The sequence below is a fragment of the Castor canadensis genome, chromosome 5 (genome assembly GCF_047511655.1).
Source record: "Castor canadensis chromosome 5, mCasCan1.hap1v2, whole genome shotgun sequence".
In the NCBI taxonomy this organism is placed as follows: domain Eukaryota; kingdom Metazoa; phylum Chordata; class Mammalia; order Rodentia; family Castoridae; genus Castor; species Castor canadensis.
In genome coordinates this window covers 159,487,745-159,514,409 of record NC_133390.1, presented here as the reverse complement: position 1 = coordinate 159,514,409, position 26,665 = coordinate 159,487,745, and the positions used below count along the sequence as shown (strand labels likewise).

General features: G+C 36.0%; 1 protein-coding gene across 4 annotated transcripts in view; it reads left to right on the top strand.

Moving 5' to 3' along the window:
• Nucleotides 1–25,363, top strand: part of Rbm39 (RNA binding motif protein 39) — a 29,557-nt gene extending 4,194 nt beyond the window's left edge. The window contains exons 4-17 of one of the 4 annotated variants that reach the window (XM_074074654.1): nt 3,112–3,306; nt 7,100–7,165; nt 7,265–7,315; nt 11,236–11,353; nt 11,919–12,071; nt 13,518–13,655; nt 14,917–14,982; nt 15,939–16,143; nt 16,544–16,621; nt 19,744–19,776; nt 22,595–22,676; nt 23,602–23,707; nt 24,215–24,293; nt 24,388–25,363. In XM_074074654.1, the coding sequence (XP_073930755.1) occupies nt 3,112–3,306; nt 7,100–7,165; nt 7,265–7,315; nt 11,236–11,353; nt 11,919–12,071; nt 13,518–13,655; nt 14,917–14,982; nt 15,939–16,143; nt 16,544–16,621; nt 19,744–19,776; nt 22,595–22,676; nt 23,602–23,707; nt 24,215–24,293; nt 24,388–24,488 (1,471 nt within the window). In that variant the 3' untranslated portion in view covers nt 24,489–25,363. Of the gene's footprint in view, nt 1–3,111; nt 3,307–7,099; nt 7,166–7,261; nt 7,316–11,235; nt 11,354–11,918; nt 12,072–13,517; nt 13,656–14,916; nt 14,983–15,938; nt 16,144–16,543; nt 16,622–19,725; nt 19,777–22,594; nt 22,677–23,601; nt 23,708–24,214; nt 24,294–24,387 lie in introns of all 4 variants that reach the window. The other 3 variants (XM_020157997.2, XM_020157998.2, XM_020157996.2) reach the window with 3 other exon arrangements.
• The last annotated feature ends 1,302 nt before the right edge of the window (nt 25,364–26,665 follow it).

Genomic DNA, 26,665 nt, shown 5'->3' with positions numbered 1-26,665 from the left:
GGAATTTTTATCTATATGAATTGACCAAATTATCCCCTTTACATTTAAGGCTTAGTGATAAAAGATTTCACTTCAAGTGCTAAAAGGCTATTTGGATGTAGACTTTCTTTATTGTCTATTCTCTGATGTGACTCCTTGTCGCTGTGTCATCTCCAACTTACACTTTTATTCTGCATTTCGACTCTCTTAAGGTCACAAGGCTTTTATAGGGAAATGGAATATCAGACTCCATAAGTGATGTTTAGTGGTCTCTTTCTAAAGTGTCACGTGCGACTTAACAGAGACATAGTCATTTTAGTTGGCCATATGATTGTTTATGGGAAGACCCTAAATACTCCATCTAGCGATAATCAAAATGTTCAGAATACTTGTCAGATTTCTTATCTTCAGTAATAGCTGATTAAATAAATGACTCCATTGTTCAATCAAATTTTCACCCATGTTTCTGAAGTAACTTTATCTTTCAAATTACTTTGAACATTATGTATTAGAAAGTTGTGTGTAGGAATAAATAAAATATTCTCCCTTTGCTATAGTTGTTAGGATAAAGGTACCATTTTGCATGCTTCATCCTAAAACTTAATTGTCTTAAAAGACATCGAATGTTGGAGATAAGAGTTTATAAGGTAGTAAGAAAATGGGAGAATACACTTTATTGTTTTAAAAGACATTGAATGTTGGAGAGAAAGTTTTAAGAAATATGGACAATGGGGAGAATTAGAATTGACTAACTATATAAATATTTACTTTTAAAAAGTAACAGTTGTGATTGTCAACACGTACTTCATTGTATCCCCGTAAATGGAAGTAAGATTAATATAACATAAATTGGTTTCAGTTGGCTTACTTTCTGAAGAACTGTAACCCTGAGTTTGGCAAGACCTCCAAATACGCTTTGTATACATACTTTAAGTACTGGAGGTTGCCCTCATGGAAGTATTTGTTAGTTTTGCAAAGTATAAACTAGTATCCATTCTGTTAAGCTCTTTAGAAAATTACTCAAAAAAGCATAATAATAAAATGACACAGTTGAAATATATTGGCTACTGTGGTGTGGATTATCTATAAATTTTGGAATAAATGACTTTTCTATTTTTTTCTTATTTTCCAGAATACTTTGCATTTAAAATTTAGATCTTCTTACATGGAAGAGGTCAAATCCAGTTATAGCAAAACACCTTTACAGCAGAGGCCATATAACCAAAAAGTCCAAAGGCCCAGCCCAGTGGACCATTTACTTCAATGATGTTCAGTTCAAAATTCCACTGCCACTAAAGACTTTGGAAAGTCCCATATAAGTTGTAACAGGATTTGACTATTAGTATGGATTTTGATAATCATTTCTCTAGTTGGTACATGTTCTTTGAAGGTAGAATTTTTTGTAAGAAGTATAATGGTTTCTTGTACCTTGACTTTTTGTCTGGGCTTTTATGTAGATTGTATTTCTGAATGTCTTAGTTTGTTTTACCTTCTGGGGTTGCCTTCAGATGTGGGTGGGAACTTAGTTACAAAATGTCTGACTTAAATTTATAACCAGCTTCAATTTCTCAGAGTCTTTTAGTAGAATAAGTTTTGGGGCCTATGAGAAATAAATAGGGAGGTCGGCTGCCTCTCTGCTATGGAACATCTTTGAGCAGAGAAAAAACTTTGTCCTTTTTTTTTCTTGTGGGGGATGGATTAACTTTTTACCTTTTTCCCTTGAATTGATCATACATAGGACTTTGAGTTTGGCCATGTCACTGAATTGTGTTAGGCTTTTGAGACGACAAAGTGGAAATGGTAACCATTCCCCTTCTGAGCATTGGCATTGCTTTCACTTCTATACAAATGAAGCGTGTAGCCTAATTTTCTGTCATGTGCTACCTAGTATATATATTTCTGACAGTCAGGTGGATTATCTTGAAATTTTAGACAAAAGTTTCTGCCTCCTTGGAAAGCTCTACATCTCCTTCTGATTGGAGTGTGGGTTTCAAGATTCCAGAAGGTGGGTGTCTTCATTTTCTATTTTAAATGCACTCTAAGATGACCTGCTTACAGGTTCTCTGAGGCAGACCTCAATTGCCCATGTACTGATTTTGTTGAGGTCTAAATAGTTAATTAAACTTCCAAATAATGACATAAATTTGTCAAAATGATCAAACTTTAAACAGATATTGAAATATCTGAAGGCACCTCTAATTTGGGTGACGACACAAGTTATAAAATGTAAGGTTTAATTATGAAATAAGTGGGTGAAATACTATGAAGAATACAGAAATTAACAGAAAGGTATAACTGACTGGCTTTTTTACTTTTCAGACTTTGAGATTTTGTAAGATTTATGAAGGTCAAGTTATCATTTGTTTTGATTGCACCCCCCCAGGCTTGTATAAACTGGCTTAAAAATGGCTTACTTCATTTTCTGGTGTATTCATTATAACTTTAAATTGAAAGTATTTTATAAGTAGTTGCATTAAAGTCTAGGAATGTCAAAATTTGTTTTATTGCATTCTTTCTTAGGGTCCTTTGTTATTACTTGTAATTTTTCCCATGAAAACCAAAATGTTAGCATCTTTATGGACCTTTGAAAGTATAAAAATACTGTCGCATGTAAATGGGATTAATGAAAAGTTTTATGTGAACCATATGAGTACTAAAATATGAACATACTCTGTTGTAACTATTACTATAGCTTGTGGATTATTAATGCTTATTATTAGTCGTCTTATAAATGAATTAAGTTAGGGTCTATCTACCAGCAAGTCCTGTTTCTTGTTAAAGTTATAGCTGACTGGAGATCATTGCAGGGCTGGGGTAATGGCTCAAGTAGTAGAATGTTTTTATAGCATGTACAAGGCCCTGAGTTCAATCCCCAGTAATGTTTTAAAAAAAAAAAATTGTAGTTCCTGCTCTTAAAAGCCTGAGCATGTTTAATTACATAAGGTGAAGGCTTCAGTGTTGTTTGGCCATTCCTAGACATCATTTCTCCCTAACAGTGTTTATATGCCATTACATGCTGGTTAAAAATAGCAAAAAATTTAGAAAAGAATAAAAATCATTCTGACTATAGTAAGAAGTACGATTTGCCAGGATTTTAAGTCATGAAGATAATGGCAATTTTTTTCTTCTCAGGAGGAAAAAAAGCAAGAGCAGAAGTCGTAGTCATGAACGAAAGAGAAGCAAAAGTAAAGAAAGGAAGCGAAGTAGAGATAGAGAACGGAAAAAGAGCAAAAGCCGAGAACGGAAGCGAAGTAGAAGCAAAGAAAGGAGACGGAGCCGCTCACGAAGTCGAGATCGCAGATTCCGAGGCCGCTACAGAAGTCCTTAGTATGTAATTATAATCATGATTGTATTCAGTTACCAATTTAATTTCAGATATTTGAATTGTGAAATTTTACTTTTCAGTGCTTGGTTAGAAGTATTAAGGGTTAAGGATATTGTCTTTGAAGATGAACAGAGTGAAAATAGTGTGTGAACAAATAGATAAAAAATTTGTTTTACCAGGCATACCAATTATTTCCTGTTAATCCGGCTTAAATATTTTAATTGCATGCCAATCCAAATTACATGAAAGTATTTGTGGTTGAAGCAGATAGTTTAAGGAGGGTGTGTCTGGTATTGTAATATATTTTATTGAAATTGTATATATTTAGAATGTAAAGTTCAGGTGACTGTTAAGTTACAAATGTGTAATTAAGAGTAAGTTAAAAGTCTGGCTGTTTTTATCTGAAATGGCAGACTGAATTTCTTGTGTATGCTCATTTTTGGGGCTCATCACATTTGTCCTTACGGATCTTTAGTAAATAATAAGACTGAAAACGCTTTGAAGATTGTCAATACAGAAATTACAATGTTTAAAAAGTTAGACGTTCATATTGGATATTAAACAATTCAACAATATTAACAACTTTGGAAAGAAACTGCTTACAATTCTTTGATGTTATTTCCTGTTAATAAGCACACTATTGTAAACTGCATGATTATATTAAAATTAGGCAGTGCACTGAGGCTCACATTTACATCCTGGCTACTTAGGAGGCAGAGATCAGGAGGATCGTAGTTCAAAGCCAGCCCAGGCAAAAAAAAAAAAAAGTTCATGAGACTCTTATCTCAAAAATAACCAACACAGAAAGTACTGGCAGAGTGACTCAAGTTGTAGAGCATCTGCCTTGCCTAGCAAGTAAAGTCTATGACTTCAAACCCTAGAACTGCCAAAAAAAAAAATTTGGAGTAGATCAAGTGGTACAGGTCCTGCCTAGGAAGTATGAGGTACTCTGAGTACCACCTAAGAAAAAAATTAATACTTGTTTTACAATTTAAGTGATTAAGAACAGAATTTAAAGACAAAACATCTTAAGTCAGCATTGGGCTGGGCATTGATGGATCGCATGTGCAATCTTAGCTACTTGGGAGGCTGAGATTAGGTGGATTGCAGTTTGTTGTCAGCCCAGACAAATAGTTCAAAAGACCCCCATCTCCAAAATAACCAAAATGAACTGGAGGTGTGGCTTTGAGTTCAAATCCCAGTTCCACCAAATAAATAAATCAGCCTTGGTTCTTTGAAGTTACTTAGCTTTCTAAAGCTTTTGTTTCCTATATCATTAAGAAGGAAGTAGCTGGTCCTCTGCCATTGGTTTATACCTGTAATCTTAGCTACTTGGGAGGCTGAGATGGGGATGCTCAAGGTTTGAGGCCAGCACTTGCAAATAGTACTTGAGACCCCAGCTCCTAAATAACCAGAGCATAATGGACTAGAGATGTGGCTCAAGTGGTAGAGTGCCTGCAAGCATGAAGCCCTGAGTTCAAACCCCAGTGTTCCCCCCCTCCGCCAAAAAAAAAAGGGGGGGAAGTAACATGTATAGCTGGAGGTTTGGCTCAAATGCTAGAGCTCCTGCTTAGAAAGCAGGAGTCTCTGGGTTTTAAAGAAGGAAGTAACTTGCACATAAGCTCGTAAGTAGTAAAGTAATGAATGAATAATGAGTGAAACGAGATTGGAAATAAGGCACTTAATAGTTCTAATGAAACTCACAAAATGTTCTGGTATTTGAAGGCATTTGGAGTGTGTAACACATTTGAGTTTTGAGTTCTGATTCTGGCTTTTTCTTTTTTGCAATACTGGGTCTTGAATTCAGCCTACACCTTGAGCCACTCCACCAGCCCTATTTTTGTAAAGGATTTTTTGAGATAGGGTCTCCCATACTATTTGCCCAGGCTGGCAAATCCTGATCTCTGATTCCTGAGTAGCTAGAATTACAGGCGTGAGCCGACTGCGCCTGGCCTGGCTCTTTTTTTGTTGTTGTTGTAATCCTGGGATTGAACACAGTGCTTCCAACTTGTTAGGCAAGCACCCTACCATATGAGCCAAACCCCAGGTCCATTATTTCATATACTTTTTATAAGCTACAGATGGGACCACAATGTTTTGTTTCTGAGTGTTGTATTAGAAAAATTTTTCCCTTTTTGTCCAATTCATGATGATTTACTACATTCATGGGCTGGAGATGTAGCTCCAGGGCTACCATGAAGTTCTAAGTTGAAACTCCAACATAACCAAACAACAGAACCAAAAAATATTACTGCATTTAATTTTTTTACTAGGATGAACTAAATGTGGGGTAATTACCTTAGAAAATTCAAAATACTTTCTGTCTACCTGTTATGTCAACCTCGAATATATTTAAAAATGATTTAGTCCTTATGTTGGGTTTCAAGTCCTTTTAACTACGGAAACAGATTTTTAGTGTAAAGAAATAGCTTACTGGCTCTTTTCCTTGAATGTCATTCCATTAAATGTGTGTATATTGTTTGGCAGTTATGTTCTTTAATTTTATTTATTTTGGTGGGTACAGGGGTTCGAACTCAGCACCTCAAGCTTGGTAGGCAGCGGCTCTATCACTTTAGCCACTCCACTAGATCACATATATATTCTTAATTTTTACTCTGATTTGGAAGGACCCATTTCAATGTAAAAGATTTTTACTCAAAACTGCTAGTTTCCATGAAAACTAATCCACATGTGGATCACAAGCCCATTGAGCACTAGGGCATACATCTGATTGACTTCTTTCAGTTCTTTAAAAATTTTCCAAAATCTATTGATATTATAAAAGTTATCTTTGTGATCTGTTTGAAATTCCTCTTTTAATCATGTGAAAGTCTCAAAGTTACCGCTAGAGTTTGTGAATTGACCTTTACATCTTTATTGTGGAATATTTTGCCACAGATTAGTGAAGTATAGTGCTTAAATATGTTGTCATGTTTAATTACTGTTAAATGTTTAAAAAAAAAAAAAGGGTTTAATGAGTTTGGAAATTCCCTTTAATTTTTAAAAAGACGTCCTTCAAACAAGAATACTCCTGTAGCCAGGAATTGGTGTCTCACACCTGTAAATCTAGCTACGTAGAGGCAGAGATCAGGAGGACTTGGTTTGAAACCAACCTAGGCAAATATTTCATGAGACCCTATCTTGTAAAAACCCATCATAAAAAAGGACTGGTGGAGTGACTCAAGGTGTAGACCTTTAATTAGAACCCCGGTAATGCAAAAAAAAAAAAAAGTGTTATACCATATATATATATATATATATGCAACTTACATATCACTTGCAGTATGTATTCCCAAGAAAGGATGTGCAGCCACATGCCAAATTGCTAATAAGTTACCGCTGTTGTGAGGGAAGTTCAGAGGGATTATTTTACTTTAAGTGTGTGTTAAAAGTCTCAGGAATGGAAAAAAAATAAAAGTGTCTCAGGAATAGGATGGCTTGTGGTAGAACACTTGCCTAGCAAGCATGAAACCCTGAGTTCAGTCTCCAGTACAAATGAAAGCTAAAAGTCTCATTAATGTTTTCATAATTATGTAATTAAAATTATAGACTAAAAATGGGTGCTAGCCTTTTTAGTATCTAAATATTTTGAGGCTATAACCTGTGGTCTTGGCACCTCTCAGTGGTCCAGGATGAATGTGGAGTTGAGATATTTCTGAGTCTTTTGTTTCCTCTTCATAATTGAGGTGGAAAAGAAGCAGCCTAAACAGTGTTAAACTTGCTGGAGAGCAGATGAACGCGATCTTAGCAAGACCCTAAGCCTGTAACTAGTGTAATTTTGTGTTTCCTTTTTAGCTCCGGACCAAAATTTAACAGTGCCATCCGAGGAAAGATTGGGTTGCCTCATAGCATCAAATTAAGGTTTTTAAACATACTTCTGAATTGTTTAAATTGTTTTTCAAGGAACTAATGTGATGTATTTGTTTGGGTAACTTGTGAAACTTTTTAACTTTGCAGCAGACGACGTTCCCGAAGCAAAAGTCCATTCAGAAAAGACAAGAGCCCTGTGAGGTAGCTATTGTCCATTTTATGTGTTTGTTTCCTTTTCAGCTTGTAGTTTTTATGAAGTTTCAGAAAACAATAACATCATTTTGGCAATTTATGTTACTGCTAAATTTAATGACAGTAATTTTGGATTTTGGATATTAAATCTTGATTTTTCTTTTCTAGTAATACATTTAAATCAATATGAATTTTCATTAGGTCTTTATTAGAAGAAATATAATTTAAAAAGATGCAGAATACCATTTAAATGAATCCTACTTGTGATCTTATTTCCAAGTTGTGATGGCAAAAAGTTTTGGATTATTTTCCTTTTTTTTTTTTTTTTTTTACAGTACTAGAGTTTGAACTTGGGGCTTCATGCTTGCTATGCCTTCAATTTACCACTTGAACTACCCTGGCAGCCCATTTTTGTAGGGTCTCATGAATTATTTCCCTGGGCTTGCTTGGAACTGAGATCCTCCTGATCGCTGCCTCTTAAATAGCTAGAATTACAGGCATGGGCTATCATCACCTGGCTAGGGCCCCTATACCTTGATGTGTGTTTGTTTTTTTTTTTTTTTAAATAGATCCTTGAGGACTATTTTCCTGGGGTTGGCTTTGAACCATGATTCTCATGATTTCTGCCTCCTTAGTAGCTAGGATTACAGGTGTGAGCTACCAGCCGCCAGTCTCATTCGGAATCTATTTCAGATTTGTAATTTCTGTCATAATTTATTTAAAATGACATGTTGGGCTAGATTTATAGAGCAGTGGTGAAGCACTTCCCTTGCAAGAAGCCCTTATATCAAGTCCCCCAGTGCCACAAAAAATTCCAGTGATTTCTCAAGGGACTTAGCATCATTTTCTTGGTGGAATGACACACACCGAAAGTCGTTCCTGATAATGTGCAGAATGTGGACAAGAGCCATTCTTTTATAATTTTTTGCAGATGTTATACACTTTGTCCTGATATTCATGAAAATTACATTTTATCTGTTCTTTTGCTTTTCAATATTTGAGCACTTTGATTAGACCCCCTCCCCCTTTTTTTTTTTTTGGCACTATTGGCGTCTGAACTCAAGGAAGGCGCTTTACCACTTGAGCCACTCCATCAGCCCTGATTAAATCTTAAGTTTAAAAGTATATCCTATTTTTGCAATATCACTAAAGCTACTTGCTTGATTTCCTGTTTTGTTTTGCGGTATTGGGGTTTATCTTGCTAATCTAAGGCAAGTACCCTTGCTAATCTAAGGTTGAGCAAAGCCTACAGCCCATTTTGCTATGGTTATTTGTGAAACTAGGGTCTTGATTTTTGCCCCCACTGGCCTTGTACCTCAGTCCTGAATGATAGGTGTTTAGTTTCTCACCTGACTTATTTCGGTTGAGATGGAGTCTCTTACTTTTGCCTGGTTGGCCTTGAACTGTGATCATCCTGATCTCAGCCTCCCAAGTAAGTAGGATTATCTGTGGAAGCTACCATACCTGGATTGATTAGTTATTACTGTCCTTGTATTTTAGTTTTTTTTACTCTGAAAGGGATTGAACCTAGGGCCTTGGGCATAACAGACAGATGTTCTACCACTGAACTACATCACCAGCCTCGTGCTAGTTTTTCTTTGGGGATGTGGGGGATTGGGGTTACAGAGTTTGAACTCAGGCTCAGGCTTGCTAGGCAGGCGCTCTACTGCTTGAGCCACTCTGCCAGCCCTTTTTTATGTTGGGTATTTTCAAGGTAGGGTCTCACACACTTTTGCCCAGGCTGACTTCAAACTTGAATCCTCTGGGAGTAGCTAGGATTACAGGCACAAGCCACCAGGGCCTGGCTTATTATTTATGTACTCATTTTTTGGGCAATACTAGTGTTGGTCTTAGGGCCTTTTGCTTGGTAGCTAGGTTCTTTACCACTTGAGCCACGTTTTTGTTTGTGTTTTTAGCATTGAGGGGATTGAAGTCAGGGCTTTGTGCTCTCAAAGCAGGTGCTCTACCTCTTGAGCCACACCCTCTAGCCCCTGTGCTGTTCTTGTTAACCATTAATAAGTATCAGTTCAGGCCAGGGTTGGTGGCTTACGCCTGTAATCCTGGCTACTCAGACAGAGAGCAGGAGGATCAAAGTTCAAAGCCAGCCTGGGAAAATAGTTTTCGAGACCCTATCTGGAAAATACCTAACATTATAAAGGGGGTGGGGGGAGTGGCTTAAGGTGTAGGCCCTGTGTTGAAGCCCCACTATCATGCCTGTAATACTCACTACTTGGAAGACTTGGATCAGAATTACCTTGGTTTGAGACTAGTCTGGGCAAATAGTTTGAGGGACCCCATCACCAAAATAACCAGATTAAAATGAGCTTGGAGGCATGGCTCAAGCAATAGAGTGCTTGCTTTGCGAGTGGGAAGCCCCGAGTTCAATCCCAAATCCTGCCCAAAAGAAGTATCAAGTCACCTGTAATCTCAGCAGTTGTTAAAAGGATGCAGTAGTATTGGGAGGGAGTTTAATAACAGTATGGCCTATACGTTGAGACCGTGTCTTGAAAAACTCTTTAAAAAGCAAAGCAAAAGCCGAGCACAGTGGCTCCCAATTGTAATACTAGCACTAAGTTCTAAGCTAGTCTGGGCTACACAGGGAGTTCTGTCACAAAAAATAAATAAATATTGTTGTGGGTCATTCTTAGCTATCTGGGAGGCTTGTATCAGAGAGATTGCTCTTGGCCACAAGTGTTAAAAGTCCTCAAAACCCCATCTCACCAATGCTCGTGGCTTCACACCTTTAATACTGCCTACTCAGGAGTCAGAGATGAGGATCTTGATTTGAAGCCAGTCTGGGCAAATAGTTTGAGAGAATCTATCTTGAAAAAGCCAACATTAAATAGGGCTGGTAGAGTGGCTCAAGGTGTAGGCCCTGAGTTCAAGCCACAGCAGCCCAAAAAAAATCCCTATTTCATCCAGGTTACATAGAAAGCTTTAAAAAAAAAAAAAGTGTCCTGTGTATGGTTCAAGCATTGGAGCATATGTCTAGCAAGCATAGAACCCTGAAAAAGACTTTTTTAAGATTTCTCTAATTCAGATGTAAACAACTAGCTCACTTTTTGGGGGTTGGAGGGTCTTCCATTGTAAAATAAACCAGAAGTAGTTTTATTTAGGGTTCAAGTTTATGATTTCCAAATTTCATTTCACATTAGGGTTTCATAGTGGGGAAGCAACCATTACACAGATTTTGGACAAAATTTTAGACTGTCAATAAAATTCAGACTTTCACTTGGCACCAGTAGATGAGGCCAGTAATTCTAGCTATGCAGAGTCACAGATCAATCATATTCTGATTTAAAGCCAGCACCGGGCACATAGTTCTCATGACCACATCTCAGAAAAGCCATCAAAACAAAAGGGCTCATGGAGTGGCTCAAGTGGTAGAATGCCTGTTTAGCGAGCATGAGGTCCTGACTTGAAACACCAGTGACAAGAACAGCCAAAAATAACTCAATCTTCTGATTGCTATGTTAATACAGAGAAGTAACCACTTTGAAGATTAATAAGACCAATGGTCTATTTTCCTGATAGCATGCAAAATGTGATTAGAAGAAGTAAACATTTAAGTCTGGTGAAGGAATTGGGTCATACTGAGTTGCTTCACTGACATATTTTGTATAAGTAAATTTTAGTAAAAGCTGGTATGGATTTGGTGACAAATTAGTTTTGGTAAACACTATGTTTTCAAAAATGCATTTCATTTTTGTTTATTTATTTGGTTGTACTGGGCTTTGAACTTAGGCTTTCTAGGCAGGTGGTTACCACTTGGGCTACTTTACCAGCCCAAAAATGTAATTTAAAACGGTATAGTGCCTGCCTACCAAATGCAAAGCCCTGAGTTTGACCATAGTACATCCTTCCTTCCTCCCACCCCCCAAAAAAACTATGTTTAAAAAGTTTAATTCTGTATTCTTTATTCCTATTAGGGAACCTATTGACAATCTAACTCCTGAAGAAAGAGATGCAAGGACAGTTTTCTGTATGCAGCTGGCAGCAAGAATTCGACCAAGGGATTTGGAAGAGTTTTTCTCTACAGTAGGAAAGGTGAGAGCTAATTTGGGGAGGTGAAATATGTGGAAGTTACATTGTTTTAAGAATTAATCAGTATCATGAGCCAGACCAGGTTGGCTAAACACAGGAGATAGATTTGGAGGCCAACCCAGGCACAAAATTTGAGATCTTTGGACCAGAAATGTGATCTGTCGACTGTGGTGCGTGCAGATAGTCCCAGCTACTCTGGAAGTTAAGGCAGGAGGATTGCTTGAGCCCAAGAATTTTAAAGGCAGCCTGGGTGATACATCTAGAGCCTGCTGTTGAAAATAATATTTAAAAAAAATAGCAACATTTGTGATACAGAAGGGCTGGGGATGTAACTCAGTAATAGAACCTGTGATTAGTGTGCATGTGGGCTGTGAGTTTAAGCCCTAGAATCAAAAAATAAAGTGGAATATAGAAATCGTCCTAAGCATTTACCTTTTATTAAAAAACGTCTTTAGTTTTTTCCTTTGCATCTTTGCTATATTTGTTGTATTTGAAATAGTAATGTTGCTGTGGCTTACAGTGGATTACTGCACATGCTACTGTTGTTAAATGTTTATTTTCTTTGTAGGTTCGAGATGTGAGAATGATTTCTGATAGAAATTCACGACGCTCCAAAGGAATTGCATATGTGGAGTTTGTGGATGTTAGCTCAGTGCCTCTAGCGATAGGATTGACCGGTCAGCGAGTTTTAGGAGTGCCAATCATAGTACAGGCATCACAGGTAATTTTTTTTTCTTGGTTACGAATTTTTTGGGCGGTGAAGTCATTTGAATGGTAGAGCATGAGGTCCTGAATGTTGAGCCACCAAACCAAAAAAGAATTTGGTGTCATTGGTAGGACTAGGAGCTCCTGATTTTTTCTTTTGTATATTTTAGTGTCCCATGGTTTATTATATTAATTATTTACTACTTTAAATGAAATTTTCTTTTTTGGTTTACTTTGCTATGATTCTGATAAACCTAATACCATCCCATTCCTATTGATTGATTGATTGATTGATTTTTGCAGTACTGGGGGGTTTGAACTCAAGCCTATACCTTGAGCCACTCCACCAGTGATTTTTTGTGGCTGGTTTTTTGAGATGGTCTCATGAGCTATTTACCAAGGCTGGTTCTGAACCAAGATCCTCCTGGAGTAGATTGCCCAGGGGGCGGTAGCATACACCTGTCTTCCCAGTTTCTGGGATGCATAAATAGGAACTCTGAGGCCAGCAGCGTGCAAAATGTGAGAGTCTATCCACAAAAATTACAGTTAACATGTTTGAGAGTACTTGCCTAGCAAGTTTTAGGCCCTGCATTCAAAACCCAAGTACCTTTTGATGCCGAAGGGAAGAAGTTGAATTATCCTTATTTGCAGATATGTTTCTATACATAACGAACCCAAAAATTCCATCACATAACTTCTAAATATGATAAGCCTCAATGTAACAGGATATAAAATCAGCTCACAAAATCAGTAGCTCTGCTGGGCACTGGTGGCTCATGCCTGTAGTCCTAGCCACTCAGGAGGCAGAAATCAGGAGGATGGCAGCTCAAAGCCAATCTAGGCAAATAGTTCCCAAGATCCAAGTACTTTAAAGGGTTACCAGCTCTAACATGCCTTGGAAGATGATATAATCTAATTTAGAGACGATATAATCTAATTTAGAGACTATCTTCTGTTTCAGTTTTATGGTTGATCACTAATAGTGTATGATTTCTCTATATATGACTTCGATACACTTCTCAGAGGTTATGACTCAGCAGTAAAGTGACAGAGTTCAAACCCCAGCTCCATCCCCCCAAAAAGTATAATGTATTTCAGCCATTTTTAAATGCATAATTCAGTGTCTAAAAAAATCAGTTCTATTAAAAATGTTGTATAACTGTGACCAATGTCCATCTACAGAACTTTTCTCTGATTTCAAACAAACTACCCAGTAAGCCATAATTACATGTTCTACCTTTTCCTAGATCACAGTAACCTAAACTACTTTCTGTATCTGAATATTACTTATTCTAGATGTCTCATATAAATGAATTCATAGAGCACTGGTTCTTTGTTCAGACTCAATCACATAACATAATGTTATTTATCCACGTTTAATGTAAGTTGTCATGGAGCAAATCTGAGTATGTTTAACCAGCTGGTTATTATGTGGATTTTTTTTGTGTTATTTTACTTGCAGGCAGAAAAAAACAGAGCTGCAGCAATGGCAAACAATTTACAAAAGGGGAGTGCTGGACCTATGCGGCTTTATGTGGGCTCATTACACTTTAACATAACTGAGGATATGCTTCGGGGCATCTTTGAGCCTTTTGGAAGGGTAAGTCCAAATTCTTCCGTGGATCTTTACTAAGGCCCTATTCTGCCCCTTCCCCCCCATTTTTGGCAGCACTGGCGTTTTGGTATCAGGGCTTCACAGTTCACTAGACAGGCTTTCTTACAGCTTGAGCCACTCCACCAGCCCTTTTTGATGATGGCTATTTTTGAGATAGGGTCTTGAGAACTATTTGCCCCAGCTAACTTTGAACTGTGATCCTCCTGATCTCTGCCTCCTGAGTAACTAGGATTACAGTTGTGAGCCACTAGCATCTGTCTTTCATCAAGTACTTGACCCAAACATTAATGCATACTAAGTTTTGGATATGTATTTAGTTTATATTCCTAGAGGATTAATAAGAATTTTGTAGCAATTTAGATAACCTAAATATGTATTTGAAGATAGAGAAACTGTTGAAGTGGCTGGGAATGCAGGTGCTTATCCACAAAGATGTTGCTTTTTTTGTGTGTGGTACTGGGGTTTGAACTCAGGGCCTTCACCTTGAGCCACACCGACAGACCTTTTTGTGATGGATATTTTTGAGATAGGGTCTCACAAACTATTTGACTTAGCTGGCTTTGAACCCTGGCCCATCAGCCCCTGGCTTAATTGTGCTTTTAAGTCCTGATTGTATTTTACAGATGGCTTCTCATTTTCAGTATTGCAGTTTTTCTTTGTGTTGCTGCCAGCAGGTGCTCTACTATTTTAAGCCATTCCCCCATTAGCAGTGGTTTGTTTTTGAGTCAAAAGACTTACCTATTTTGTCCCGGGAATGAACCCAGTGCTTCATTGACTGATAAGCCATGTTTTCTATCCTTAGTTACACATAAGCTACTAAGAAAATCCGAATTCAGTATTTTTCTGGCTCTACTTTCTTTTTTGTTTTCAAAAACAATTTTATTCATGACATGTATTAAAAAAAAAATAAAGTGCATCTCCCTGCTCCCACTTCCTTCCATTCCCTCCAAATAGAAAAAAAGGCAAAGGAGGGGGAGCTGTGGTGGCTTCTCTTTGGGTTCCAGTAGCTCCCCAGGTTCCAATTCCTATTATTCCAGGTAGTCCCTGGGGTGCCCTATCCAGCCTCCCCACCTGCCCTGGGCACAGATAACTCTGACTCTACTTCTTTAAGATTCTAGACTGGCAGAAGATGATTTTGGAATGAAGGATTATGATTAGATTTCCATTCTATTTAAGGGGAAGCCATTCTTTTAGATTTTTCAAACTATGTCTCACTTTCACTTATAATTATGTCTTTTGATTTTAGATTGAAAGTATCCAGCTCATGATGGATAGTGAAACAGGTCGATCTAAGGGATATGGATTTATTACAGTAAGTAATAGCCATGGTTAACATTATATAGGTCTTAATATAAATGTAAATTGGTTACTAATTTTTGGGAATAAGGAATGGTTAATGTTTTCAGGTGGTTAACTTTGCAGTTAATAGCTTCTTTTTGGAAACAGTCTGTCATGTAATAAATGTCCACCACATCTTAAAGTTTGCTTATTTTCTGTTAGCTTGTTCTGTGTCTAGTGCTTATATATGGTCAGCTTGTTTAACCAGTTCTTTATGTAATTGAAACATTTCTTAAGTTTCTGCCCCCTGCCCCCTGTTTAGTAGTACTGGTCTTCGTGCTTGCTAGCCAGGTGCTCTACCCCTTGAACCACTCTAACAACCCTTTTTTGTGCTGGGGTTTTTGAGATAGTCTTGTGAACTATTTGCCTAGGGCTGGTGATCCCCCCCCCCCCGCTCCCCCAGTCTTTGCCTGTTACAGTTGTGAACCGCAATTGTAATTTATCCTATCACATTCTGAAGGATTTCAATATTTAAAAAGCTATTTGCATATTGAAGCATGGAGGTATCACCAAAAAAAAGAAAAGAAAAAATTACTCTTTCCATTTTATTATGAAGATCTCTTTTCTTAAAAGCATTTCATTTATACTACCAATAAACACATTTTCAATTTGCATGGATTTATGATTTTTTATTTTTTTGGCTGTCTACCATTTGAGCCATGCCCTTTGTCCTTTTTGCTTTAGTTATTTTTCAGGTAGGGTGCTGTGTTTTTGACTGCTTCCTGTGTTTGGGATTGTGGGTTGTGAGGCACCACAGCAACCTTAAGAGTTTGACGTTGTTTCATCATGAGCAGGACTATGTTATCTATACTATGAAATTTCTACTCTCATGTATACAGTAGTTATTGAATAACCTAAACTTGAAAAGTAAATATTTTCTTGCTGTATAGCCACATAAGTAATGTATTGTAACATTACCTTCCTTCGTAGTTTTCCGACTCAGAATGTGCCAAAAAGGCTTTGGAACAACTTAATGGATTTGAACTAGCAGGAAGGCCAATGAAAGTTGGTCATGTTACTGAACGTACTGATGCTTCTAGCGCTAGTTCATTTTTAGACAGTGATGAACTGGAAAGGACTGGAATTGACTTGGGAACAACTGGTCGTCTCCAACTGATGGCAAGACTTGCAGAGGGTAAGTTTTTCCTATTGTTAATGAAGATTTATTGTGGGTATAGTGGTGAAAAAAAGGTAACCATGCAAACATAAGAAATGGGAAAATGATTTTTTGGAGTTGGTATTATCTTTGGGCAGCACAGGTAGCTTCATAAATGAAGTTCCTGGTGCTAAAAGCTGTAATTGAAAGTATTATAGTGCACATTAAGTATTACAGCATGAGGTAATTGTTTTTTGTTTTCTGTATTTTTACTGTATATGGGAATAAACTAATTGCAACTATTACACTTGTGTTTGTTCTCTGTAAATTGTAGTGAGGCAATCATGGTAGTACAAATTCTAGAAAACATAGTTTCTTCTTAACATATTAAGGACTTAAGACTTAATAAGTCCTTATTAAGGACTTTATTCTTTTATAGGTACTGGTTTGCAGATTCCTCCAGCAGCACAACAGGCTTTACAAATGAGTGGCTCTTTGGCATTTGGTGCTGTGGCAGGTAGGAATTGAATCTTTTCTAATTTGAAATCATTGTTTTTTTCATCTAATTCGAAAATATGCCAAATTTTTGTACTTAAAAGGACTAACTGAGAATTCAATTCACCAAGTACTTTTAGCATATAAATTTCTAGAATTCATGTAAGGAAATGTAGATTTTGACTAGAATTACGCACTAATCTTAATCAGCTGTCAGGATATTGTTGAAACATACCCCAGTTTCAGTTGAAATTGACAGAAGTTTATATCTTTAAATACTATTGATGATTATGTTTACGTTGTTTATAATTTATAAATTCAGAAAACACCCACAGACCCTTAAATCAAGCTTTATTAAAATTAACTCTAATAAGAAGAGTACAGAGAAAACTGCTGCCATAAACAACACATGAAATTTTGAGTTGGAGAATGAAGTTCTAGGAGTGGGCAGGAAAATTGAATTTTTCGGAGTTAGGTAACAGGTTTCGGTTCATTGAACCGAATTTAAGTTGCCTTAAATTAATACTTTTTTCTCTGGTCTAAATCTAGGACCTAGGTTCAGTTTAGCATTTTTAAATGCAAGGACATATCTTTTAGAATATAAAGATTAACCATTGGTTTGTTGGACTTTGGATGACAGTAAATTCTTTTGCCAGAAAAGTATGGCAGTTTCTATTCCAAAGTGATCCTTTCATCTTACCTACAACATTGTATTCTGTAACTGAGATAATATATAAGACCATAGTAATAATCTACATATACAAAAAGGTTTAATATACTTGCTTAATGATTGGTTTAGATATGAAACTCATTTAATTAAAGGAGAGGATTATTTATGTTTGTATCTTATTAGGAGAGTTGTCATTGTTTTCCTTACTGGATATCAAAAATACATACTTTCCAAGAATCTGCCTTTGATTTTTTTTTTTTTTTTTTTTTTTTGTCAGTATATGTCTGACCTTAAGTCTGATACATAATATCAGCTATGTCAGAATTCCTCTTGACAACCACATAACCTTTTTATGGTGGTAGGGGCGTTTGAATTCAGGGCTTCAATGCTTACTAGGTAGGCACTCTACCACTTGAACTGCTCTACCAGTGCCATTGTATTCTTATGAGAAGGAAAAACACCTCTGGGGTGTTTCTATATTTACCAGTTATTTGATGACTCCCCAAGTACCTCTTCTGTATTCTTTTGATTTAACCAAATTATTTTTCACTTACTAAAATAAATACTAGCTATGCAGTTTATTTTAGTGCATTAGTGCTCATAGAATGACACTCACTATAATTAAAGTGTTTATATAAAATCTTCACTTCCAGAAATGTTTCCTATTGTTCAGCTTAAAAGTTGTTTTACCTTAATATTGTCGTCTTTGGCTGCTTCCCCGTTGTTCAGGTCATTGTTTGATAATTTAGAAAATGTTTGATTGTTAAGCATATTCTGAGTACTCCACTAGAGATTAGTGAAAGGTTCCTTCCTTCCTGGGATTCGTTTCTAAACCATCAGTTTTATATCTTGGATGTTGTAGTAGAGATTCGTTAGCTCTTCATAAACAGTATCTTCAGCTAATTGAGACTTTTTCAGTGCTAAGAATTAGCACTACCATGAATTATTTCTCCCATTGTATATGAATGTGCCTCCTATTCACTGTGTAGTTTAAAGTTGGTTGATGGTGATCATCTAAAGGTTTATGTAGGTACGGATACAGACACAACTCAGTTCTCTGCACTTTTCTGGTGTTCATTGACATGATTTTAAAGGTTGCTTTTTTTTTTAAGACGTCTCATGAATTCCTACTTGAGTTAATGATCATCACTTTGTTTTTTTGACTTAATTTTTAGGTAAATATTTTCACTGGATGTTTTTGTCCAGGCAGTCATCCTCCTTTTTGAAGTTAAATAGCTCAGTATTTACTGTCGTATAAGATTTTTGTCACAAGTTGAGTTATTACTATGTATCCATGTTATTTTGGTATTTTAATATGCCTTTTTTCAGGCCCATAAGAATCCTTATCTTTATGAAACCCATGCTTTTCTTCCCTAATTTGTCAGAAATGGTTTTAAAAATCATTTTTTGAAGCTACAATTGGGATTGACATATATACTTAATAGAATGGCTTCCTGATACCTAATACATTTTTTCCCATTTTAGGAATAAAAGACATTGTTATTATTTAAACTTTATTGACAATGTTCATATCTTCAAGTTCCTTCAGTATATACCACTTACATTTCTTCGGCTCCGTAAGATGCCAATTTTGAGCACCTAGGACCCAGGTATTCTAACCAGGCGTGCTTGGGCTTCTGATCCCTCCACATTTATGATCATTTTCTGTCCCTAGCAAAAAAAAGTACATATGGATTTAATAAAGTGTTGCTTTTGAACCACATTTTGATGAAAATTGTTACTGGAATCTATGCAAGTCCTTTATTTTACAGTTAGTACAGGTTTATATTCTACCTTTTTTAAGTTACTTCTTACATTATAATGAAACACTGTAGATTTCCTGCCTTAATCAAATTTTCTTATTAGGCCAGGAAACTTTAATCTTAGTCAGATTTTCATCTGTGTTAGACTTGACAAGTTAATTCTGATAAGCATTTACAAAATAGTTGCATATTGTTAGAATAATGTCGTTCCCAGTGGTGATGTTCATACTAAGTTGGGAGATACTGAACATGTTTACAGCTGTTGTAGTGTTCCCAGTTTTATCACTATAACCTTTTAGAGTATTAGATGCTTAATGCCAATAATTTTTTAAAAGTACTCAAATTTCCCAAGTACTTGGAATTGAATTCTCAAGATCAGGGTTTTTCACACATTTTCTGACCGGTGTGCTCCCCTTTCCCCATTTCCCATTATTCCCATCTGAAGAGTAGTATAGTTGAAGGTGTATGACATATGAAAGAGTAGTCAGCATAGGAAGAGAGGCATACATTTTCTAGGCAAGAGACAAAAGGCCCCAAAGCCTTGTCAATGAGGAATGGGGAAGGAGGTTTTGCTGCCAGGTTTTACTAAGTTTATTTTAACAAACCCTGCTGCTTTAGTCCTCTTTTATTAATGCTCTCCTGACATTTACCCTGTTAGTTGAGGCTCTTCATTGTTCCTGCACTGAGCTGTAGAATTCTCTTTTGTTATAGATTTGCAAACACGACTTTCCCAACAGACTGAAGGTGAGTTCAACTGTTTATAATTCTTTTTTCTTTGAAATAAAATTAAATAATGTAGTAGGACATAGTTTATTTCATGTTTGTTACATAATTTGGATCTGTTTTTGCAAAAATGATACACAGTGGTATATACATAGTAAGCTATGTATTTCAGAAGACCATACCCAGTGCATTATAGTGGACAAAGAATATGAAAGTGGTTGTGTTTATGTTTGCTTTAGTTTTCTTGGGATAGGGGTGTAGCTCAGTTTTATAAGGCTGACCCAGTATGCCAATACATACTGGCCCTTAAAAAAACTCAGCCTCATACTTAATTTTATTCTGGCCTGTGTTCTGAGTGTTAATGAAGTTCTATATAAAAGGAATGAAAATCTATTTTAGTAGATACGGCTTTCAGAACATGACATCTGTGAACGGATTTCATTAGTACTGTGGTTTGATCTCAGGGCTTCTCACTTGTGAAGCTGGTGCCTACCATTTGAGCCACACTCCCAGCCCACACTCTTTGTTAAGAGATGTTACTCTCATGTTAATGGTTTTTATTAGCTTGTAACAAGCCAATGGCTAGGCACCTACTTCATATTGACTTAAATTGCATGCATATTGAAACTATAATGTAGGTAATGATTTGTTTTCAGTTATCAAATCTCTACCACTTAATGATGAACATTTTGTTCTTCAAAATTGGTGTCGTCTTTCAATATTTAAATGCTCAATGTTTATCAGAATGAAAAATGTCTGCCATGTTCTTTGATAAATTTAAAATTTAAATATATTTTAAGTTTCTTGAGAAAAGAGTTGTAGTTTGTGTTGTTTTGTTTACAAGTAGAATAGAGAATATTTCCATTATATTCATTGTGTTCTGTGTTCTAGGTTGAACTAGAATGTGTCTATAGTAAATTTTCTTTTCCAGAAATGTGATCTGAACTCAAACGCACTTGCTAGGGCAGGCATTCTACTGTTTCAGCCTTCTCTAACCCTTTACAAATTTTCACAATATTTTGATTATTCAAAGTTTGAAATAGCAGATGTGAGATCATGGAAAAGTCAAGTCCTCCACAACTGTTTTGTTAAGGCTATCTGGTTCTACCTAGCATTCCTACATTTGTTTTATGATAAACTACGATTAATCTTCATTTTTAAAAAAATTTTAATACAAATACTTTTGACTCATTTATTTTGTAGTACTGTGAGTTGAAGTCAGGGCTTTTTACTTGCAAAGCGCTCTACTGCTTGAGCCACACCATCAGTCCATTTTGCTCTGGTTATTTTGGAAATGGGGTTCTCATGAACTATTTGCTGAGGTTGGTTTCCATTTGTGATCCTTCCATTCAGAAGCTAGGATTACAGGCATGAGCCATCAGCACCCAGTATAAATTTTTTTTCAGTTCTTGATCTGTGATTTTGTTATGTTGCCAAGCCTGGCCTTCAGCTCAAGCGATTCTTTAACTTCAGTCTCCTGAGAGTCTGGGCCTAATAGCATGTACTGCTATCCTGGGTACTTTGCCCAGTAGAATTTGACATTAATTTCAACATTTTTTATTTAGCTGCACCAAACTAATTGTAATTTTATCACACAGTCATTCTTTTAAAAGATGTATTTTATGTATAGCCCTAATTTTTTTCAGTGGAATATTTCTGGTACCTTCCTCAGGTGATTGTTCATTTTAATTGCCATAATTTTTTAATGCATTGTTTTATCCTTAGCTTTGTTTGTTTTTGCATTGGAATGAAATTTGGTCAGATAATATGATTACGGTGAGTTTTGTAACAGCTAATGGTAATATTTTTGTAAATCTCATATAAACATTCAAGCAGCTGTCTTTGAAAGTGCTTTAAATTTCAACCAGTTGTGTTTTAAATTTGAACATGGTGTTGGTAGTTATAATTGTAACTGTTACAGACAAGCTTTTCATTTCAGTGTTTTTACTATTGTACAAAGATAGAGACAATCATTAAAATCCAAACTTGGCTTATTTTCTTAGGAGCATTTTTAATTTTTTACTTTATTCACTTTGTTTTTTAAAATACTGCTACTGAGATTCATCCTTTCAAGGAAAGTATATATTCAGGGGCAAAGAGTTATATTTTTATCATTCCCCTCATTCCAGTATAAACTCCACATGTTCTATAAACTCCACATGTTCTATAAAGTCAATCTTTGATTTTATCATTTGTCTTTTTATAGATTGGTTTATATTGACATTATTACTGATGAAATTGATTTAGATCACACCTTAAGTCTAAAACCTCCCTCATAAAAACGGTACTGATTGTGTCTTATTTTTTCTTTTTTGACGTTACTGTTGTTTGCACTCAGTTTGTGCTTATGAGGCAGACACTCTTACCTACCACTTGAACCATGCCTCCATTCCTGATTGTCTTTTAAAATATTTGCCTCAGTATTGTGGCAATTAAAATATGATAGTTAGCTCTCTTTGCCCACAGATTGTATATCTGAGGATTCTTTTTACAGATTGAAATTTTTGGGTTGAAATATTGCATGTGTTCCAGACATATACATACAATTTTCCCACTTTATTATTATTTAAACAAGATACAAACTTATCTACGTAGTGTTTACATTGTCTTAGGTATTGTAAATACTTGAGAGATGATTTTTTTAATAGTCAGTTTGCTTAACAACAGTGTAGTACTGTGAAAATAGTGAGGTAATTATTGAACCTTAGTATTAAAGAAGGTAAATTTGTGAAGTGCGTGACTCCCCCTAAACACTAGGGTGGCTTTTTTGTTTGTTCGTTTTGTCAGGGATACTCTGTATTTTCCATGAAACTAACTTTTCTCTCTTATTTTTTTTCAGCTTCAGCTTTAGCTGCAGCTGCATCTGTTCAACCACTTGCAACACAGTGTTTCCAGCTCTCTAACATGTTTAACCCTCAAACGTAAGTATGCTTTTGCCACATTTAAAAATACTAATATTCAACTTGTAAGTTAACAAATATTAACGTTTCATAATTGAAATTGTCCAACAATTTTGAACATTTTTACGTAAAATTGGAATGACTTTTAATTAAGGAAGTTTGTTTTTAATACAGTTTTCTAAGAATTTTGTATCAGCATTTATTCTATCAGCAGTTTGCCGTCTTAGGCTTTATACTTTTAACTTGAGTTTTTGTTCCTTTGATTAATGCATGATGTGAATTCACAGTTTTCCTTTCAGTGCTGAGGATTATTCCAAGGGCTTTGCCCATTCTAAAGCATGTATTTATTGAAACTATTTTAAAAGAACAGTATTTTATCACTAGCAATGTTAGAAAATTATCATAGTTGTAACCATCTTTATTCTTGCTTTATTGTGATATCCACATATCACAACATTCACCTTTCAGTACATTGATGCTTTCAGTAGTTCTGAGTATATGCACAAATAATGATACATGAATTGATAATGTGATGATCAGTATTGTCTAAATTTAGAAGATTTTCATCTATGGGGGTGGGAGGGATGGGGAGGGGAGAAGCAGTACTGCCAGCAATATTGAAGATACCAGTAACCTTTTTTCCCTGCAGGAGACAGGGTTTTGCTATGTAGCCCATGCTGGCCTTGAACACTCTTTACCTGACCTCCCAAGTGCTTGGATTACAAATTAGTGCCATCATGTCTTACTAACAGTAATCCATTTAAATGGTAATTTTATGTAGTATAATTCATAAAGTAGGTGGAAACAATGTTTCATAACTCCTCTTACTCTATATCCTTTTAATATATGTTTAAAATCCAAAGCATATGTACTGGAAATTCTTTGAATAATTGAGAAAATATGTAACACTCGAGTAGTTTTAATAGAGGTTAATATTTCATTACAGAGAAGAAGAAGTTGGATGGGATACAGAGATCAAGGATGATGTGATTGAAGAATGCAATAAACATGGAGGTGTTATTCATATTTATGTGGATAAAAATTCAGCTCAGGTATTTTGATCTTTTAAAATAAACAGGGATTTATTTCTTTTTTCTCAGTCTTAATCTTCACACTTTGGGCTTGCTGTATAACCCAACCTGTCCTGCAACTCTGAATCCTCTTGCCTTAACCTGGGATTGCAGGCATGTACAAACATCCCAAGCTTAAGTGATTTTTCTGGAGGGAGCTTTAACATACTGTTTGGATATACCTTCCAAAATAAAGACAATTTCAGAATAACTGAAAATTTCCCCATGTTGATCAGATCAGTTTCCTGTAATGCTTGTATAAAATCCTATACAATATGTTTTACAACTTTACAAATGAACAAAAAGATAGTACAGGGCAAGTCTGGGCATATTAATCTTTTAATAAAATTGTAATTGTGCTTACTCATTATTGGAAGAAATATGTCAAACATTTTATTTGTATTAGGTTATCCCTAGGCATGAATAGACTTGTGAGTCAGTGTTGTATATAGGTGTGTCTTTTATATTTGATTTCTTTTTGTACTTTAGGGCAATGTGTATGTGAAGTGCCCGTCAATTGCTGCAGCTATTGCAGCCGTCAATGCATTGCATGGCAGGTGGTTTGCTGGTAAGTTTGACTCTTTTTCTGAATTATTAAGATTCCTAAGTGAGGATCCTCACCCCAACATTATCTTTTTTTTTTTTTTTTTCTCCCATAACAGGTAAAATGATAACAGCAGCATATGTACCTCTTCCAACTTACCACAACCTGTTTCCAGATTCTATGACTGCAACACAACTACTGGTTCCAAGTAGACGATGAAGGAAGATAAAGTCCCTTATGTACATAGCTTTTTTTTTTTCCTTGAAAATTCATCTTGACTTATCTTTTATTTAGATAAAAATAAAGAGGCAAGGGTCTACTGTCATTTGTATACAATTCCTGTTACTTTGAAAAAATAAAAATGTTAACAGGAATACAGTGTGCTCATTCTCCCTTAACTAGCAAATCCCACTGTATACAAAGCTGTTCTCTTGTTCTGCCTTTTATAATGTTCATGTAGAAAATACATTAAGGATCTATAGGAATAGCTCTAGGGGAACAAATGTGCTTTCTGTAAAAAGGCAGACAGGTATGTAATGTTTTTAATATTTCAGAAGCCTAACTTTTTACACAGCAGTTACACTTCACATTTCATTAATGTTAATATTTGGCTCATGGTTTACCATAGGTTTCTGAAATACACATTTAATTGTATTGAAATTTAAGCCAGCAAAAGGGTTGTTTGGCTAGCATCTCATTTTGCATTCTGATTGTTTGACAAGAAAGGGAGATTTAAAAATTTTATTTCTTGATGGTAACTTTTTAATTAATGTATCTGTAAAAGTTTCTTTGTAAATATTATGTGTTCTGGTGTGTCTTTAAGATTCCAAACAAACTGATACCTGCATTTCCTAAAGATATTTAGTGACAGTCTGGTAAGGAAAACAGTCTGAGGAAGAAATAGGAAATGCAGAAATAGGTTTTGTCTGGTTGCATATAATCTTTGCTCTTTTTAAGCTCTGTGAGCTCTGAAATATATTTTTGGGTTACTTCAGTGTGTTTGACAAGACAGCTTGATATTTCTATCAAACAAATGACTTTCATATTGCAACAATCTTTGTAAGAACCACTCAAATAAAATTCTTCGAAAAAGGCCACAAGAAATCCTCATTTTTCAAACATTTTAGTCATACAAACTTGACAGGCTATTGGCTTTTTGTTTTTTTAAAGACGGTCTGTATAGCCCAGGCTGCCCCTGGATTGATACTCCTGAGTTACTGTATTATAGATAGGCCCATATCACAATGCCTAGCTGTATCATAGTTAACTTTTAGTAGTGGTTGGTACTACAACTTTTCTGGGAAAATAACACAATTCTTTATACTTATAGTTAGTCACTATAATCTAGAATTGTGCCTTTATAATATAGCAAAAATGGATGTACACTATTGTCCTTTTCACATAAGTCTGTGTGGTTTTGGTCTGGTAAAATCTTGCCATCTTTGTGAACAATGCCTCACTTTAATAGTACTGATCAAGACTGGTTCAGTTCATTCTCGTTTCCCAAATTTACTTAAATGTATATATTACTCAAAGGGATTTATTTGGCTGGGCAAGGTAGCTTAGAGCTATTCCACAGGTGGTGATCCACTGGAAACGAGGTCTGGCAAAACTTTACTAAGACCACCATCTCAGCAAAGAAGCTGTGTGTCTGCTCCCAACTATGTTTGGATGTATAGGTATGATCATTGTACAAGACCCACATGTACACAAATACACTCTGTCTCAAAATTAAAAGCAAAGGGCTGTGTCCATGGATCTAACTATAGAGCACTTGCCTAGCTTGTGCAAGGCCTTAAGTTCAGACACCAAAGTAGAGAGGGGATATGAGTTGGTCTTGGTCTGTAACTCGGATTGATTTCCATGTCTGTCGAGTACAGGGATTAGTCATGGACCTCCTTGACAATTTACCCAAAGGGATTACATCTTTCAATTAGTTGGGGAGCAGCTACAGGTGTGGATCTAGCAAAGTACCTGCTTTACAAGCACAAAGTCCTGTATTCATGTGCTAGTAGCACTTCCTGTCTTCCCTGTTAATCTAATTTTGGTCAAGTTTTTGGGTACACAGTATGGTCCTAATGAACAAATACTTTATATTGTCCCTTAATTTGAAGTGTCAAGGTATCTTTGGTGGGGGATGGGGGTTGAGACGATGTTGGTATGTAGGCCAGGCTAGCTTGGAACTGCACATGTGTACCACCATATAAAGTGGTTTAAGCTAATAGTTTTAACATCAATTTTTTTTGGGGGGGGGACCATACTGGGGTTTGGACTAGAATGTTTCACACTTGCTAGGCAGATGATGTACTACTTGAACTTCTCTGCCAGTCTTTTGTGTTGAGTATTTTTGAGATAGAGTCTCACTTTGATTTTTGTCTGGGCTGCCATAAACTCTG